At 42.5% G+C, this 20,001-nt stretch overlaps 1 protein-coding gene across 4 annotated transcripts in view; it reads right to left on the bottom strand.

Moving 5' to 3' along the window:
- MLLT10 (MLLT10 histone lysine methyltransferase DOT1L cofactor) overlaps positions 1–20,001 on the bottom strand; it is a 209,817-nt gene that overhangs the window by 57,648 nt on the left and 132,168 nt on the right. For all 4 annotated transcript variants that reach the window (XM_024199587.3, XM_024199595.3, XM_024199614.3 and 1 more), the window contains one exon: positions 15,914–16,483. In XM_024199587.3, the coding sequence (XP_024055355.1) occupies positions 15,914–16,483 (570 nt within the window). The remainder of the gene's footprint in view (positions 1–15,913; positions 16,484–20,001) is intronic.

The following is a 20,001-nucleotide window of genomic DNA, read 5'->3' as shown; positions in this document are numbered from 1 at the left end:
GCCCGAAGCCGGTAGCGCTCGGGCAGCCCGGCTCTTAAACAGAGCCGAAGAGTCAGGGGAGGAGCAGAGCCTCCAGCCGCGGCTGCTCTGCTCCTCCCCGACTCTTCGGCTCTGTTTAAGAGCCGAGTTGCCCGAGCGCTATGGGCTTCAGGCAGCCCCCTTGCCTCCGGACCCCAGCCGCCGGGCGGGCACTTCCCTGCCCGGGCTCCGGCGGCGCAGGGTCCGGAGGCACGGGGGCTGCCCGAAGCCGGTAGCGCTCGGGCAGCCCTTTCCCCGTGGCTGGGAGTGGGAGGGAGGAGGGGGCGGAGTTAGGGCGGGGTTGGGGCGGGGCTGGGGAAAGGGGCGGGGCCAGGGCCCGTGGAGGGTCCTCTTTTTTTATTTTGTAGATATGATAACCCTACCCAAACATGCATAGCCCCATACCACAGCACACACCCTTTATTCACCACCCACACAAATCAACACAAATCTTCCAGGATTGTCACTATCTGTGCCACTCTGATCCTAGAATGTCTATTGAGTCAGTGTGAAGTGATATAAACAGTTACAAGCATGGCTGACAGTTCTCTTTGTACAGAATATCACCAAGTTCAATTACCAGTGGGCACTGTGAGAACCAGAAGGAACGGCGGAGTTCAAAGCTTCTGTGGTGGTTGGAATATGACAGTTGATCAGAGAAGGTGGGAATAATAATTACACAGAGTTACAAAGAGGTGGCTGTGCCTCCATCCAGGGGGCAGCTCTGAGCATAAACTTTGGGGAACTGCTGTACAACACAGTGCATGGAAACAAGAGCTCACATTTCTGGCTTTTTTACAGATGACTTAAATTACATCTGTGTGACAGCATGGGCTTTCAGCTACAAGTTTTTAATAACATTTTAAAAGGAAACAAGCTACATAAAGGTGGATCATGGCACCAGCTCTGCTACTCATTTCCAAATAATGGGCTGGTCTACACGGGTGTGAATTGCAGTGCACAATGAAGTGGTGCAATCTGTCTGGTGTGGAGGCTGCCGGCACAAACTAAAAGGTAACTAGTACACGTTAATGTAGTCCTCTTTCAGATATACCCTAAATCTCACATCAACCCTCCTAAAGCATTGATTGCCCTATCTCTTCCAGAAATTCATGAGGCTTTTGCTAAAGTGACTCTTCTCCATCATCTTCCTTGTCACTCCCTTAGATGGTTCCTTATGACAAACTTCCTCCTAATCTTACAGTGATCAGACTTCCAAATATCTTTCTGCTCTGAGGTCCTTCTTCCATCTACAAAGCTGTGTTAACTTTCTTATTTTATCGTTCACATAATACTAAAATAATTCTTAATAATTTTCACTTATTTTGTTAACTGGAAGAAATGGGTAAGGGGAGGGAGGAGTGGCGAGAGCAAGTGAGAGAGAAGTAGTTTACTTTTGAAGTAATCTATCTACACCAAAAGAAGTCTTCAATATTTATGTTTTTAAATATTTTTACAGAATCCTTTACAACATACTTTAAAGTGTTGTTTATATAATTACCTCAATTCCGCCAAAACAAATTTGGTGGGTTTTTAAAGTCATCTCCATTCTGGGTATTTCATTAACTGCCCTTTTCTTTCCTGATTACAAGAAGCCAGCTCCACCCACTGAGATAGGAGACCCCCTGCTGGATCAGCAGAAATGGCAGATTCAGTTTCTTCTTGTTTATGCAGATTTGGAAGGATTAAAAAAAAATTTCAGTAAATATTGGTAAATGTCAATTTCACACTATGCAAACAAATAAAAAAAATATTTCCACTTCTAATAATCTAATTTTACAGATAGGGAAAGAAAGAAAGAAAAATGCTTCTTGAGAACTTAGAGTTTGATTTACAGCTATTTTCTTAGTATACTTTGAAATGTGATGCTGACAATTTGTGTTTTAATGGTTATAAAGCTTTAACTTTTTGAATCTCAAAGTGTGCTGTCATTAAATAATTATGGCCTTCCCATGATTTTTCACAACTATGAAAATTTAAATAGATAAAAATAGAAAAAATGCTTACGAAAAGCTATATAGTCAAAATTATATAAAAAAAATAAAAATAAAATTCTGCCAAGCCTACTTATGCAAAACAAAAGACCACCACCACACACACAATTCATCCTAACCACAAGAGATCGAAGGCTAGTGAAAGGGGTGGTGGGGGCAATGAAATGAATGTCCTCCCATTCCCACCCCCATAAAGACAAGAAGCCCTAGCATAGTCCCTGTACAAGTGCCCAGGCAGTCACGTTTAACCCTATAGTATTTCCCACAGCCCCTCCCATTTCAGGGCACCAGGAAGAGCTGTCCCCAGACCTCCTCCTCACTTCACAGGGGAGAGAAAGAACTGACTTCCACCCACCCAAGAGGGTACTGAGTTAAAGAAGAGAGGATCAGCCTTTTTTCTGGAGTCCTGCAGAGAGAAAGGACTGTATCTAGGTTTCCAGTGTCACTGCATCAGCAGGCCGCTAGCCTCTTCCTAGCTCTGGGAGGCAAAGAAGTACCTTTCCCAGCCATCTAGTGTCCTCCTGCAGCGAGCAAGCAAGCTGCAGCACATTGATACTTACTACAGTCATGAAAGGGTAGTGAGATGATGCAGTGGCAGCTGTATGTGAAAAAATAACCCCTCACCCTCATTACATTTTCTATCCTCTTCTACCTTTGAAGCCTCATTTACTTTACTTTCACTCCCTGCTGAATCCTTCCTTTCCTCAGTCCAACCCTCACTGTATCTGCCATGGATCTTTTTGGAACCCTCCTCACTCCTTTTCTTGACATTAGGTTTAGTCAGGGGACATCATCTCTCCTGTTGACTTCAACTACTTATTTTAGAGTAACATCAGTCAATGTGAAAATCCAGTAAGTTTCAAAAACTGAAGCTGACTATGTACTAATGCCTCACTCTGAATACCCCCCCCCCCCTTTTTTTTTTTTTATCTTCTCTGTTGCTGTGGGAATTACCTATACACAAAACAAGCCAAGCCCTAAACTTACTACTTCTCCCACAGCAGAACCACCTACGGTGTTATTTGGTCCATACTAGAGTATGACTTTTGTGGTCATCATCCAAAGGGTACTTTAGGTCAGGCGGTGGTTTGCAGATAACAGCCACTTTACTGATCTTTCTTTTTGACATTCTTACCTGAGAACAAATTATGTAAATGTAAGGATTTAAGATTATTTTATTTTTTATTGACAAAGGGTAGCAAAAGCTTTATTTGGAACTGCTATTCATTTTTTATCAGGAGGAGCTACCATGCAGGAAAGCCTATTGCTAAACTAACATTTTCCACTTATTCACTTACGTTTCTTTTGTAACTAGTCTAACACTAGAATCCAGGGAACCCTCTTCTAAGCCTAAAAGTTTCTGGAGCTGTCCTACTTCAAGACCAGAGCATCCTCATCATTTTGGACAAAGGGGCCTCAGATTTTCTTCAAATTACTCGATTTCATTAGGAATTCTCTCAGAATTCTTGTACTTTCACATTTCTCTACCTCATTCTCCTCAAAAATATATATAACAAGCTGTCATGTTTTGAATATCTAATAATTTTCTCTAGGTTATCATTATGTCCTTCCCACACGTTACTGCCTCCACCAGGTTTGATTTATTCACTTACTGCTGTCAATCTAAAAATTAAACTAATGATAAAATTAAAGATGTGGCAAGAAGAACACTTTAAATGATAGACCAAAGGCTGTGTCTAAACTAAGGGTCAAATTCTGGTCCAATTTAAGTCAATTGGAGCAGGATTTGAAACTAATGAAGAAACTATTAAACCAGTGATATAGGCTGCATAATGCAGTCTGGTTAGTTGCTTGTTCTTGCATTGGTTTACCTTGCCCATAGCACAAGTTTTGGCAATAACTGTTTTGAGATGTCCCCACATAGCACACCTTCCACCTGTGGCTGTACAATGAATGTTGAGGCTCCTGAAGCACTTTTCCAATAATGCACAGCACTTATGATGGGTCTTTTGAGTAATTGCTAAATACAAAATGCTGGATTATGGGCAGTTAGGCAGGAGGACATGCTAAAGTGATGCAGCAGCAGCCTCTCTTGCTTTTTGTCTATGCTTGGGAGAAACTATTGAAGATTAACTCAGGTCCAACTGCACCAATGCTTCAAATAACAGGTACAGGTAATGCTTGTAAAATACCTGGGACGGTTATGTGTGGGTAGAAGGTACTGGAAAGTCAATGCCCTCCAACTAATGGTTTTATTGGAATATTTTTTCACCTACAGTAACTCCTCACTTAAAGTCATCCCGGTTAACGTTGTTTCGTTTTTACGTTGCTGATCAATTAGAGAACATGCTAGTTTAAAGTTGTGCAATGCTCCCTTATAACCTCGTTTGGCAGCCACCTGCTTTGTCCACTGCTTGCAGGAAGAACAGCTGTTGGAGCTAGCTGGTGGGGGCTTGGAACCAGGGTGGACCGGCAGCCCCGCATCAGCTCCCTGTTCCCCTAAGTTCACTGTGCAGCAGCCACCCAGGAGGCTATCAATTGCCGGGCAGTTCAGCTGTCCCTCCCCCCACTGCCATGTGCTGCTCCTGCCCTCTGCCTTGGAGCTGCTCCCAGGAGCCTCCTCCTTGCTGTGTGTGTGTGTGGGGGGGGGTAATGTCAGGTTGTCCACCTCCCCCCTGCTCCTGCACCCCGCTTACCCCATCTCAACAGAGCAGGGGCAGGACACGACAGGGCTTAGGACGGCAGCAGCTGCTGTCTCAACTTGCTGATCTACTTAAAAAGGCAATGTACTTAGAGTGATGTCAGCGTATTTAAAGGGGCAATGAACATCTCTTTCTCTCATACACGGTGTGTGTCTGTCTCTCCCTGCCATGATGTCTCCCCTCCCTCCATTCCTGCTGCCTTGTAGAGTGTGAGGCTACATTAACAACTATGTGTTAACCCTTGAGGGCTCAACTGAGTGCTAATTCATCATTTAGCATTCCCTGGGAAATATCCCACCCTCTGACTTCACCACCTCAACAAGCTTCACAATCATCATCGCTGTGTAACAGTATTAAATTGTTTGTTTAAAACTTATACTGTGTGTGTGTCTGTGTGTATGTGTGTGTGTATATATATATATATATATATATATATAGTCTTTGGTGAAAAAAATTTCCTTGGAACCTAACCCTCCCCCCATTTACATTAATTCTTATGGGGAAATTGGATTTGCTTAACATCGTTTCGCTTAAAGTTGCATTTTTCAGGAATATAACTACGTTAAGCGAGGAGTTACTGTATTATAAACAGAGTCAAAGGGCATGTGTGCAGAGATTTGGGATTCTAAAATTTTGTTCAGCTTTCTTTAAAGGTTGTTAGGGAACAAAAAGTTGTTGAATTCTTTGGAAATATCTGTAAAATTACAAGAGTCCAAAAATGTTGTGAATTCCACCATTTTAAATATAAAAAGGGGTTATCACAGCCAGCAGGACCAGGAGTAAGGAACTAATCACGCCAACCTCAATCTTTCCACTGCAGAGCCAGGTCTTTAGTAGCATATGGACCCTACTACAGTACCCAGCCACACTTCCAGCAGCATAAGACAATCCCTTTACAGGCATTCTGACATCAGCAACCTCAATCTTGACTGGGGCATCTGAGGGCCACTATCCAGAGGCCCACTAGCCCCATCTCTACCAATAACGCAAGCTGTTTTGTGATGTTGAAAAATTACTTGCGCAGAGAAATGGAGGAAGGTAAACAGGGACTATGGTTATATTTTTATATAGCACGTAGCACAACGTATTTGGGTAGAAATTTTAATGTGCTGGCCCTGGATAAACATTTTCCAGTTTAAAGCCCTATTGCTTGGTCTAGCCACCATTCCTTGCATCATCAAGATAATTTTGTTTTACTAGAAAGCTCAGAGAGGGGAACCTATTTATTAATGTGTTCCTTTTGAAACCTTTCCAGGAGACCTCTAAAAAAAAAAAAAAATAGTTGTCATGAATAGTTTTAGGTATCACAGCCTACTCATCTATCATTTGGTTTTCCTAAGCTTAACCTTGTGAGAACTTTCAGTTTCTTGTTTATGGAACTCTTGCAGAACATTTGTTGTTTATAACAATGAATTTCAACCATTCACTAGACTTGTTTTTGGGGGGTGGGGGGAAGAGAGGGGGATTGTAGTTTTATTGCCTCCGATCCTGCCAACACAAATCTGAGTAACTACACACGAGTTGGCAGGACCAGGGCCTCAGGCTGTGTAAAAATGTTGCCAGTATTAATTCAGAGAAGATGGCTGGGACATGCTCATGTAATCTGCACGCCTGATTCTAACATTGAGCGGGAAGAAAATCAAGTAAAAGAGGACACAGCAATGGAGAAAAGAACAACAGAGGGTAGGAGAATAGACAACAAAAGGAAAGATTGTAATAGTCAGGTAGGTGATACCAGTAGTAGAATGATTGTACCTAATCTGACAAGGAATCTAGGTACAGACAAGCAGAAACAACTAAGATGTCTGTACACCAATGCAAGGAGCCTGAGTAACAAAATGGAGCAACTAGAACTACGGGTGAAGGAAGCGAAACCAGATATTATTGGGATAACGGAAGCATGGTGGAATAGTAGTTATGACTGGAGTATAGGTATTGAAGGGGGTGTACGGTTCAAGAAAGACAGAAATAAAGGTAAAGGTGATGGAGTAGCATTGTAATTAGAAATCAGAAATGATGGAAAGGATAAAACATTATCTGTTTGGGTCAAAATCACTTTGAGAAAGAATGGTAACAGAGGCTCCACTGGGATAGTGTTAGGGGTCTGCAGTAGAATCCCAGGATCAGATTTGGATACGTATAGAAACCTCTAATATTTTAAATGAAATAACTTGTACTGGGAATTATGTGATTATGGGAGACTAATTTCCCAGATATTCATTGGAAGACGAATGCTACTAATCACGATAGCGCCCCATATATTCCTGGATGTGATAGCTGACAGATTTCTTCACCAAACAGTCACCGAACCCACAAGAAGTGATGCCATTTTAGATTTAGTATTGCTAAGTAGTGAGGACCTCAAAGAAGAGCTGGTTGTAGAGGACAACTTTGGTTCAAGTGATTGTGAGTTAATTCAGTTTAAACTAAATGTAAGGATAAACAAAAATAGGTCTGTAACTAGGGTCTCCTTGATTTCAAAAGGGCACACCTAAAAAAATTAAGGGGATTAGTTAGGGAAGCAGACTGTACTGAAAAACTCAAGGATCTGAATGTGGGGGAGGCTTAGAATTACTTTAAGTCAAACCTGCAGAAGCTATCTGAAGCATGCAACCCAAATAAGGGTAAAAAATTCATAGGGCAGGGCTGCAGCCCAAACTGGATGAACAAGCATCTCAAACAGGTTATTAGGAGAAAGCAGAAAGTCTACAAGAAATGGAAGAAGGGATAGATCAACAAGGAAAGCTACCTCTTGGAGATTAGAAAGTGTAGGGAAAAAATGAGAACTGCTAAAAGACTAGCAGAGCTGGACCTAGCAAAGGAAATTAAAACCAATAGCAAAAAGTTCTTTAACAATAATAAATAAAAAGAAAATAAGGAAAAACAAAGTGGGACTGCTAAACACTGAAGATTGGGTGGTGATTAAATATAATCTAGATATGACCCAACACCTAAACAAATACTTTGCCTCAGTTTTTAATAAGGGTAATGAGGAGCTTGGGCACAGTGACAGGGTGGCTAATGTGAATGAGGATATGGAAGTAGAAATTACCACATCCAAGGAGGAAGAGAAACTCAAAAGCTTAATGGTATCAAATCAGATAACCGCCATCAAAGAACATTAAAGGAATTGGCATATGTAATTGCAAGCTCAATAGCAAGGGTTTTTAATAAATCTGTAAACTTACCTGTCATACTCTATGATTGGAGAATTGCAAATACAATAACTATACTTAAAGAAAGGAAAAAGATGATCCAGGAAAATACAGGCCCATTAGTTTGATCTCAATTGTATGCAAGACCTTAGAACAAATTCTGAAAGAAAGAGGTAAACAATAACTGGAAAAAAACACACTATGGTTTTTACAAAAGGCAGATCATACCAGAACATCTTTCTTTCTTTCTTTCTCTTTCAGAAAATAAAAAAAGTTACCTACCTTTTTGTAACTATTGTTCTTCAAGATGTGTTGCTCATGTCCATTCCAAGTAGCTGTGTGCGTGCAGCATGCACAGTCACTGGAAGGTTTTTCCCCTAGTAGTATCTGTCGGGTAGGTTTCAGGCACCCCCAGGAGTAGCGCCTTCATGGCGCCACATATATGGCGCTGCCGACCCGACGCCTCTTCAGTTCCTTCTTCCCAGCTGGCTCCGACAGAGGGGTAGACGGGTGGGTCTTGGAATGGACATGAGCAACACATCTCGAAGAACAAGAGTTATGAAAAGATAGGTAACCATTTTTTCTTTGAGTGCTTGCTCATGTCGATTCCAAGGAGGTGACTCCCAAGCAGTCCCTAGGAGGAGGGGTCGGAGTTCAAGGATTTGCGGATTGTTGTACCGCTCTGCCTAATGCGGTATCGTCCCTGGCCTGCTGAGTAATAGCATAGTGTGAGGTGAAGGTGTGGCTCGATGACCATGTTGCAGCCTTGCAGATCTCCTGGATCGGGACTTGTGCCAGGAATGCCACCGAGAAGGCCTACGCCCTTCTGGAGTGTGCTGTCAGTGGGGGGGCAAGTATCTTTGCCAAGTCATAGCACGCTCAGATACAGGACATGATCCATGATGAAATTCTTTGGGAAGACACTAGGAGGCCCTTTATCCTGGCTGCTATTGTGACAAAAAGATGTTTGATTTCCGAAATGGTTTTGTCTTTTTGATATAAAAAGTCAACGCCCGCCTAACATCCAGGGAATGGAGCTTTTGTTCCCAGCTCTTGGCGGGTGGCTTAGGGTAGAAAACTGGGAGAAAATGTCCTGGTTGACATGAAACTGTGAGACTAACTTTGGAAGAAAGGCTGGGTGAGGCCAAAGCTGGACCTTGTCCTTATAGAAGTGTATGGAGGCTCGGATGTCAGAGTCTTAAGTTCAGACACCCTCCTGGCTGAAGTTATAGCCACCAGGAATGCTACCTTTCATGAACGGTAGAGCAGTGAACATGTTGCTAAGGGCCCATTAGTTTTGATAGCACTAAGTTGAGATCCCATGTGGGGATCGATTGTCACACTTGAAGGTGTAACCTGTGAAGCCCTTTAAAGGAAATGGCCGACCATCAGGTTAGTAAAAACAGATCGGCCAGTGACCCCTGGGTGGAATCCTGAAATCACAGCCAGGTGAACCTTTATTGATGACATCGAAAGACCTTGCTGCTTCAGGTGTAACATATAGTCCAAGATAAGGGGTATTGATGAATAAGTAGGTGGAGTGCCCTTCTGCACCAACCAAATCGAGAATCTCTTCCACTTAGCCACATACATGGCCCTAGTGGATGGCTTCCGGCTGCCCAGGAGGACGTCTCTAACAGGATCTGAGCATGTTAGCTCCAGAGAGTTTAGCCATGGAGGTTCCATACCGTGAAGTTGAGAGACTCGAGGTTGGAATGCTGAAGGTGACCATGGTCTTGGGTGATCAAGTTCGGAACCAGGGGCAGGGTGATTGGGGTCTCCGCTGACAGGTCTAGGAGAATGGTGTACCAGTGCTGACGGGGCCAGGCTGGTGCTATCAATATCAAAGAAGCTCCTTCCCTTCTGACCTTCAGTAGGACTTTGTGAACAAGTGGGAAGGGTGGAAATACGTAAAACAGATGATCCTTCCAGGGAAGAAGGAATGCGTCCGCGATTAAGCCCGAGCTGTGATTCAGGAAGGAGCAGAACTGCAGACACTTCCTGTTGTGTCTAGTCATGAACAAAGTCTATATGGGGAATTCCCCACCATTGAAAGATGTTGTCCAGGTGAATGGACCACTCATGGTTGTGGAAGACCTGCTGAGGTGGTCCGCCAACTCGTTCTGAGATCCTGGAAGGTAAGATGCTTCTAGGTATATTGAGTGGGCTATGCAGAAGTCCCATAGCTTGAGGGTTTCCTGGCATAGGGGAGAGGAGTGTGCTCCACCCTCTCTGTTTTATATAAAACATCACTGTCGTATTGTCTGCCATGACCGATACACATCTCCCCTGCAGATGGTCCTGGAAGGTCTGGCAGGCCAACCAACTGCTTTTAGCTCTCTGACATTGATGTAAAATGAGAGCTCTGCTAGAGACCAGAGACCTTCAGTCTTGAACCCCCCCTAAATGCACTCCCCATCCCATTGCTGACGCATCTGTAACCAGAGATCGCGAGGACTGGGGTCTGAGGAAGGGCACTCCCGTGCATGCCATTTGAGGATTGAGCCATCACCAGAGAGCCTTGGTAACAGAGGGGGACAGAGTGACAACTTTGTCTAAGTGGTCTCGGCTTGGGCAAAATACTTAGGCAAGCCAAGACTTGAGAGGCCTGAGCTGAAGCCTCGCATGCTGTACTACATACATACAGGCAGCCATATGCCCCAGAAGTATCAAACAGTTCTGTGCCATGGAGGCAGGGTAGCACCCAAGGCCCTCTATGATGGAGCAAATGGCCTGGAAACAAGATTCCAGGAGGAATGTTCTGGCCTGTCATGAATCTAGTACTGCCCCTAAAAACTCTATTCTCTGAGTGGGAGAGAGGGTTGACTTTTGTGCATTCACCAGCAGGCCTAGCCTATTGAACGTTGCCCTTATCAGAGTGTTTCTGTTATTGCACAGCATCCGCTATGAAGTACAAGAACAGACTTTACTTGGCCGTTTTACTGTTCTTTCATTAAACAAAACAGAAGGTAAGTTTGCTTGCTCTTGAGAAGTGCTGACAGTAGTATGAACTTTGTCATTAGAATGAAAAATAGACTTGGTATTCAATATCCATGCTCCTAAAGAGAGATAGAAGGGGATACCTCAAACCCCTGATGATTACTGACCAAAATCAGAATTTAAAATTTATGTTAGTACAAACCAAAGTTCGCTATATATGAAGCGGCAGACGGTAACGGGGTATGCTGCAGTATGGATCCTCAGAAAAGTCTGATAAAGGTGCAACCCTCCCCCCCAAATTATTACGATCTTCAGAGGGAGGGCAGTACATTGGATGGAGCAGGGGTTGGCAACCTACGGCACGCGAGCCAATTCTGAGTGGCACGCAGCTCCCTGCCGCAGTCCCGGCCCCCAGCCCCACTCAGCCCCCCCGCCCACCGCTCTCCCCTGCGGGGGCAGGAGACAGAAGCTTGGTTCTGCGGCAGCCAAGCTTCCCCCCTCCCCCGCTTCTTCCCCCAGCGGTGCTTTCCTGCCCCTCCTCCTCTCCGTCCCTGGCCAATCAGCTGATGGGCCTAGCGAGGGGGAGGGGGAAGAGCGGCAGCGTGCTCCCTGCTCCGTAGAGGACACAGAGAGAGGTAGGGACGGAGCCTGGGGGAAGGGGGTGGAACAGGGCATATCCCTTCCAGCCCCCTGCCCTGAGCCGCTTAGGGCAGGGGGCTGGGAGCACCCCCACGAGCCGAGCACCTCAGCCTTCTGCCCTGCACCCCCTCACCCCAACACACACCCATCCCTCTGCCCTGCACCCCCACAGCCCCATCCCTCTGCCCTGAACCCCCCCACACTCAGCCTTCTGCCCTGCACCCCCCACACCCCCAGCCCTCTGCCCTGAACCCCCTTCCCCAGCCCTCTGCCCTGACCCCTGAAACACCCCCCTCCCCCAGGTCTGGGGTCCTGGCCGCAGGCCCTGATCAGCCCTCTGCTGGCCTAGGTGAACAGAACCCCAGGTTGGCAGCAAGCTGAGCAGGCTGGTGGCGTAAGATCAGCATTTTAATTTAATTTTAAATGACGCTTCTTAAACATTTTGAAAACCTTGTTTACTTTACATACAATAATTTAGTTATATAATATAGACTTATAGAAAGAGATCTTCTAAAAATGTTAAAATGTATTACCGGCACGCGAAACCTTAAATTAGAGTGAATAAATGAAGACTCGGCACACCACTTCTGAAAGGTTGCCGACCCCTGGGATGGAGAAATTAGAGAAAACATAGAAACGAAGTAAAGATCAAATTTAGTTCTCTGAGCACTTTGGGGGATTAATATGGTGTGCACCAATTTAGCCTTCCATTATAGTGTTAATTGCTGTTCCATTATAGCATTCCCCCTTCATGAGGACAAAACTTCATAGAAAATATTTTAGTTGTTTATCGCTTATACCACAATCTACCACATCCATCTGCCATCTTCCAGCACAGCTACTAACCACCCCAAATTTCATGTCTTGTCAAATAAACGTTTTACTTCTTCCAATTCTCCTCTATGCTCACTCACCCAATGCTAGTATTCAATCCTAAATCCAGAGTCATTTAATTGTCAATGTTCTTTTTAACAAGCTGTGTCTACACTTGATTTTTTTAGTTGTGTTAACACAATTACAGATTCTCATGTGAACAATCCACAAACATCTTGTAAGAACCCATGGGCCTAGAACTGGGGACTCAGGGTCTGAGGCAGGCGACACCATCAGAGGACCCAATCACATCAGCCACACAATCAAGGGCTCATTCACCTGCACATATACTAATGTGATATATGCTATCATCTGCCAGCAAAGACCCTCTGCCATGTACAGTGGCCAAACCGGACATCTCTACATAAAAGAATAAATGGACACAAATCAGACATTGGGAATGGTAACATACAAAAGCCAGTAGGAGAACACTTCAATCTCCCTGGACTTTCAATAACAGATTTAAAAGTAGCCACCCTTCAACAAAAAAACTTCAAAAACAGACTTCAAAGAGAAATTGCAGAGCTACAATTTATTTGCAAACTTAAGACCATAATTTGGGCCTGAATAGGGACTGGAGTGGCTGGCTCACTACAAAACCAATCTCCCCTCTCTTGGCATTGACACCTCCTCCTCAATTATTGGGAGTGGACCACATCCATCCTGACTGAATTGGCCTTGTTATCACTAGTTCTCCACTTGTAAGGTAACTCCCTCCACTTCATTTGCCAGTATATCTATGCCTGTATCTGTGATTTCCACTCCATGCATCTGAAGAAGTGTTTTTTTTATCCACGAAAGCTTATGCCCAAATAAATCTGTTCGTCTTTAAGGTGCCACCGGAATCCTCGTTGTTTTTATGGCTACAGACTAACGCGGCTACCCCTCTGATACTTGAGTCCTTGTAAACACTCAAAGCCTTCCTCTCCAAGGGTCTCAGTACAGAGTCCTTAGGAGACTTAACCAGTCTTTTCTTAGGCACCAGTAATGCAGAGCTGCCTGAAGACTCTGTCAGAACAGGAGAAGCACTTCTAATAGACTTAGATGTGCTCAGTACCCATTCTGAGTAGGAGGGTTCCAACGGCGGACGAAGTACAGACTCCATGAGCAGGTACTTGAGTGTGGCAGTCCTGTCCTTTTCCAATGGGGTTTGAACCCTCTACAAATGTGACATTTGTCACTTCCATACACCTCTCCCTGACACTTAAGGCAGCTGGGGTCTGGGTCACTCACTGGCATAGATCTGTTACATAAACGACAGGCTTTGAAGCCCGGAAAATAGGACATCATTCTGGTACCCAACCAGGCACCAGTGACCCTACTCTAAAAAGACAGTATTCTAAACTTAATCCTATAACTAATTATTTACAGATATACTATACAAGACTAAAAACTAATGCTACTGGTATTATTTACAGTAAGGGAGGATGATATGAAGAAACAAATATCACATCTCTAACAACAACTGTCACTGGTGATAGGAAGAAACTAAGGGGGGTTGAAGGCAGTGTGGCCCTTTATGCCTGCATGCAGCGTTGTGAGGCATCACGGAGCACTCACACTGCCCAGACGGGTACCACTTTGAGAAAAATCTCCCAACTGTGCATGAGGTGCACTCACACCCACCGTGGAATGGACATGTGCAACCACTTGAAGAACTTATTTTTTTCACAGAAATCAACTGAAGCAATAACAGACTCTGAATGTAAATTTTGGGCAAGAGATATAATTTACATATATCCACATCGTGTATGTGATGGTGACTGCCATATGATGAAACAGGGCATCACACATCTTTTGACTATCTTATATGCCCTTCGCTCATTGAATCAGCTACCTGAAACTTTGTGGAATTATGAACAGGAGCATCCTGCAAAGGAAAGCTCCTCAGCTTTTCAACTGATAAACTTAGGAGGCCTAACATAATGGACTATCAAACGGTGACATGTCTAGGTACGTACAGTTATTTGGGGTTATTTTTAGTAGATACTTTACAGTTCCTATATGGTTGGACACATGGGGTGAGATTATCTGCAGGGCCTTTGAGCATCGAGCTGGCAGTCCAGGAGAAGGAGTGTTTGGGTGTGTAGCTCGATCAAAGTTAGCACACACATGTCTACCTGAGGCAAAAATTACACCCAAGGCTGCAGTATAGATTTACCCTAAGAGTACTATACTGAAAAAGAAGAGAATAGGGACAAAGATAAGATGTGGGAATGAAGATTATCCAAAACCAGGATCTCGCATCTGGATCTGCTACCTGAACTACTGTACCATGCCATTGCAAAATCTGATTGACTTCCATGGGACTCCACACAGATGCAGAAGTCAGCACTAGCAGAAGTTGATGCAGGACTGGGACATAATTCTGAAGTTCTTGGACATCATCAAGCAATAAAATAAAGTAATACACAGTCAATAAATTTTTAAAAGCAGTATTTAGCTGGAAAACAAAACACTAGTTAAATATTTATCTTCAGAGTCTTAGTTTTTTCCATTAATTTCAATGCGGAAGTACGTGTTCTGATCCTAATTTCTATGACTTCCAACTTGTTAGAAGGAAAACAGCACCCTACATAAAGTACATTTTGACTTTTTTGTGAATTACAATTTGTTTTTTAAAGACAAATTATACTTTTGGGGTATGTCTCTCATTTTAAAAAAAAAAAAAAAAGGTGGAATTTTCCTTTAGCTATTTTCTGAAGTATCTATTGCTAGGCATCTGAAGTCCGTGCAAATTTATAATTAAAAATATGTAAAACTGTATCCAACAACACAGACACCAAGCCACAAAAATGAAACCAAAAGAAAATAGTCCCCCCCCCCCAAAAAGGGGGGGGACAATTAGCTGGTGCAAAAGAGATGTCAAGTGATTAAATTTAGTGATCCAAACAAAAAGGCCTTGTAAGGAGCCTTGAAGACAACAGAACAACCCTGGTAAGCATAATGGTTTGTGAGGTTGCTCCATAGATTGGACAAGAAAAGCCTTATCCTGGCCCAATTCACATGTAGCCTTAGAACACAGAGGAAGGACAACCCGTCAAACTCAACTGCCTCAGAGGGATACTGGAGAAAGAGATGGTCACTCAGGCACATTAGGCGCAGGTTATAACGAAGAACTTGTTAAATGTTTTTTTAAACTAGTACTTTTTCCATAAACAAATTTCAAAACTTTTGTGCAGGTGGACTGAAATTGAGTGCGGTCTGTCAGCTGCAGAGGATGCTGAATATATTTTAATACTGATTTTGTTTTGTATGTGTAATAGAACATAAAACACTGTAACCTGCACAAAATATCATTTGCTGTAGTTAAATCTTATACTACATCATTTCAAAATAACACATTTATACATTTCATTGTTTCCGCAGCTTCAGTAGTTAGGCCAATACCGGATACAGTCAGATCAATCTATTGTAGCTGTTTAAAGATTATATGTACTGAAACATATGGCAAAAAGTTAGTCTCACCAAGGTCATTATCTGCTTATCAATTCTTTTTTTAAAAGAAACATTAAAGATACTTAAAGTAAAATGCTACTTTACATTTCTGAAAGTATACTCAGAATTGTGACTTTCTAAAATGAAGCCACGCATTTTTTAAGATATGAAACAACAAATCTGAAACGCCTACCTGAACCTACTGGAGATGATCCAACACTAAGACTTTGTAAACTTCCATTCCTGAGCAACGTTGGGGACTTTTGAAGACTAGAGCTTGTTGCACTTCCTGCAGCAGATGCCACAGACGACGTTGGAGAAGCAGAAGAAACTGATAGGTGGGAAATACTCTCCTGACTTTTATTTCCTTTGGGCCTACCAGGCCCATGTTTATTTTGTTTATTTCCTTTCCGTTTCTTTTCTGTTACAGTCTCTTCTTCTATCCCAGAAGTTTGGACTCGCTTGTATCCCGTTGAAGTAAGGCTTGTATTACCTAAGTCTCCAGGTGAGCTGTCAAAGTTTTTAGACTGGGAAACAACGGCTGAGGTTGAAGGGAGAACAATTAAGGAACTAAAACAATTCACACTCCCTTCCTGGTTTCCCATCTCTCCTTTATGTACATCTTTGGTTGACAAAGTCTGTTGGGAATGAGTGTAACTGTCATTACGCAGATCTGATTCTGTAAAACTCAAAAAATCCTGGGGAGATTGAACTGAACTTCCAGAAGATGATTTTACACTGCCAGGAGTCCCCAAAAAATTGCCTGTAGAAAGAAGGAAAGACGAGGATTTAATTTTTTTATTATGATTATTTTTATGATTTTAAAAATAAAACGCTTCTATCACTATTAAAATTGCTCAAGAAGCTGGATATTCTAGAAAATAAAACTTGGAGGTGGAGGTCTCTTTTGAAACACAGCTTTATCACTTTAGGGCTTGTCTATGTGAACAGTTGGTATGTGGCAAGAGAGGGTATATCTCTACCTCGCACTAGACGCGATAAATCAACCCCTAGACAATGGGACAAGCCTTAAGAGTTCCCTGGTGCACTGTAATCTACTCCACTTTCAAACAGGAGTAGACTGGAGTGCGCTACAAAATTCCTATTGTGCAGAAGCAGAGTCCACACAGGTAATGATTGCATGGTAGTCTACTGCATGATAGATTTATACCCTAGCTTGCTACAATCTGTATAGACAAGCCCTAAATTTGTAATGTAATTTTTAAAACATTTAATTTGATTTTATTATTTCTACTGTGTTTGCTTCTTAGTTTTTCACTCAGTTGGGTCTGATTCTCAGCCACCTCATTCCTGCACTTAGGAACAGAGATAGAGAGGGAAGGAGAAAGTGAGTGGAAAAGATGGACAAAAGTGGTTTATAAGCCCCCTCTAATGGCCCCTATATTCTGGGATCATGCTGGGCTCTGGTGTAAGTTAAAGCACATTGCTCTAACTTACACTCTGCTTTATATGTCCCCCAAGATATAAAGAATAACTATGGCACAGTGTACACCAGCCACATACCCAACAAGCCTACACTCTGCCCATGACATGCCCCCTATGCCAGGGTTCTGAAGTAGGGCTATGTGTGGAGGACTTGCACCCAGTTCTACACTGGCTATGGAGGTCCTCTTCATAAGGGGTATTTTTCAGGCAGATGTATAAAGGGCACTTTAAGCCCCTTCATACTGTAGGAACAGCATAAAAAGGCCTTTATACAACTGTGAATCATGCCCCCTCACTTTCTACTTCTCATGTAGTAGCACAATACTGAAATGACTGGGCTGCAAATATTCAGAGGAATACTTAAGTAGTCCAAATACAAATGTGTTTTCACTGAAATTCAGTAAGTATTTCTATAGATTTTTTTAAAAGATAGGTTTTGAAAAAAACTGACTATGGGGCATAATTATCTGCATGTCAGTGTTCTTTTAAGAATACATTTCAAATTCCTTTGACTCTACACAAAGTATGTATAGAGAAAGTCACAAATTACATTTTGGAAAACTGGTAAAAGCTCTTTATCAACAAAAGTCATATTTTAATGTTAGTACTCCATTATAGTAAACACAGATTATTAATCTGTTTAAAATATATAATTTACATTACATCCGTGATTTTAAGACAACTGCAATTTTGCTACTCAATTAGCATCTATATAAAAGAGGTTTTCCATCATCAATCCTGACCTGTCACCATCTGTCTTTCTTCTATACTTTTGTTTTTACAGCTGGTATAAAGAGCACACTGATGCATTAAATACTTTTAAACTACAGAGCACTTTAGGAACAACTAGTATTCCTAACCAATAAAGTACCTTAAACACTAAACATCTACTAGCTTGACTAGTGGGAAATAATGCTTTAAACTCTCTCTGTTTAACAGCACTCTATTGCCATTCTTGGCATCTATTTTTCTTTCACTGTCTTGGGCTCTGTGATTTTTAAGACATAATACAATGAAAATCTAAACAAAACATTACTTATACTTTCTGATACTTCAATACAACAAATTGATAGTGTTTGGATTATTTTAGCATGCAGAATGCAAACTGCTGACATTGTTTAAAAAAGTATAAGCATATGGGAGGAATGACTACCCAGAAGATTTGCAATTAAGAGTTCAATCCTGCAAATGGTACTCATGCAAGCAGCCCTATTGGCTCCAATAAGACTACCCACAGGCATCAAGGACAAGTCTAAAAAGGGTTGCACAAATCCATCCCTACTTTTGCCATTAGGAAAAGAGTCTTAGTTACAAAAGAACATTTGCATTAACCTGTTTTGAAACACTTAGTATACACTTCCAAAAGAATGTAAAGGGAAGTCATAGGTTTCAAAGAGGTAGTAAAAGTTACAATGATTTCCCAACATATTTTTTCAAAACAAAGGCTGCACTTTAATACATACTTTTACAGCACTTTTGTTTGAAAGAAAGCTTTCCCTTTTTTAATTTGTTTAGTAGTAGAGTTATGTACATGTAAAAATTACCACATGTTGGGAACAAACAGAAAGAACTCTCATTAACATTAGTGAGACACAAGGGCATCTCATGGCAGAACAGGCTCCCAACATCTTAAAAATGTCTCAGTCAAAACAGTCATTTGATGCACCTTTACTATTTGCTCTCGAGACAAAATTTGTTGGGCCCAGTTTCGACTTGAAAAGCAGGGGAGGTCATTTAAATCCAAAATGACTCCTTCAAAAGGTATGATCTTATGGATTCAACTTGTATGCTGTTTTTAAATAACCTGCACAAAATAAGCAAATTTAAAAAATAATAATTTTCATGAGCATAATAAAGTTCTCAACTATCATTTTCTTTAAGTAAGAAATGATCTCTTTCAATATAAGATTCCAATAATCAATTTTTGAAGTCTTATTCAAGAATGTAAATAAAACAGACCCTCAAAGAAATTTGCAAATGGTAACACTACACACGCGCACACACAACAACCTTTAAAAAAAACAACCATGAAAGAAGATGTAAAATCCATATTCCTTTGTCATCATTCTGATATTCACCACACTGGAAGTTTCAGAAAAAATGGTTACTTACCTTTTCGTAACTGTTGTTCTTCGAGATGTGTTGTTCACGTCCATTCCACATTAGGTGTGCACGCGCCGTGTGCACAAGCGTCGGAAACTTTTTCCTTTAGCGGCTCCCGGCAGGGCCCCCGCCAGAGTGGCGCCACTGCGCCGTGCATATATACCCCCACTGGCCCGACCCCCTCCAGTTCCTTCTTGCCGGCGACTCCGACAGAGGGGTAGGAGGGTGGGTGGTGGAATGGACGTGAACAACACATCTCGAAGAACAACAGTTACGAAAAGGTAAGTAACCGTTTTTTCTTCTTCGAGTGCTTGTTCACGTCCATTCCACATTAGGTGAATCACAAGCTTACCTTTGGAGGAGGGTAGGAGTCATGAAACAATTGATAACTAACTGATAACAGCTATACAACTCTAAGGCTAAGGGATTGCTTCTCTTACGAGAGTAAGAGGTTGTTCCAATGCCGCCATGGACGGTAAGAAGGATCTGGAGGGGGTCGGGCCAGCGGGGGTATATATGCACGGAGCAGTGGTGCCACTCTGGCGGGGGCCCTGCCGGCCCACCGGGAGCCGCTAAGGGGAAAAGTTTCCAACGCTCGTGCACGCGGCGCGCACACACCTAATGTGGAATGGACGTGAACAAGCACTCGAAGAAGAATGAACATAATTCCGCTTTAAACTGCATGATTTGTGGGTTTATACCTCACAGATTAACAGATTTGTATAATGAATT

The sequence above is a fragment of the Terrapene carolina genome, unplaced genomic scaffold (genome assembly GCF_002925995.2).
Source record: "Terrapene carolina triunguis isolate 2854851 unplaced genomic scaffold, T_m_triunguis-2.0 Scaffold84, whole genome shotgun sequence".
NCBI classification, from domain to species: domain Eukaryota; kingdom Metazoa; phylum Chordata; order Testudines; family Emydidae; genus Terrapene; species Terrapene triunguis.
The sequence above is the reverse complement of the archived record's forward strand: the minus strand, read 5'-3'. Positions and strand labels throughout refer to the sequence as shown.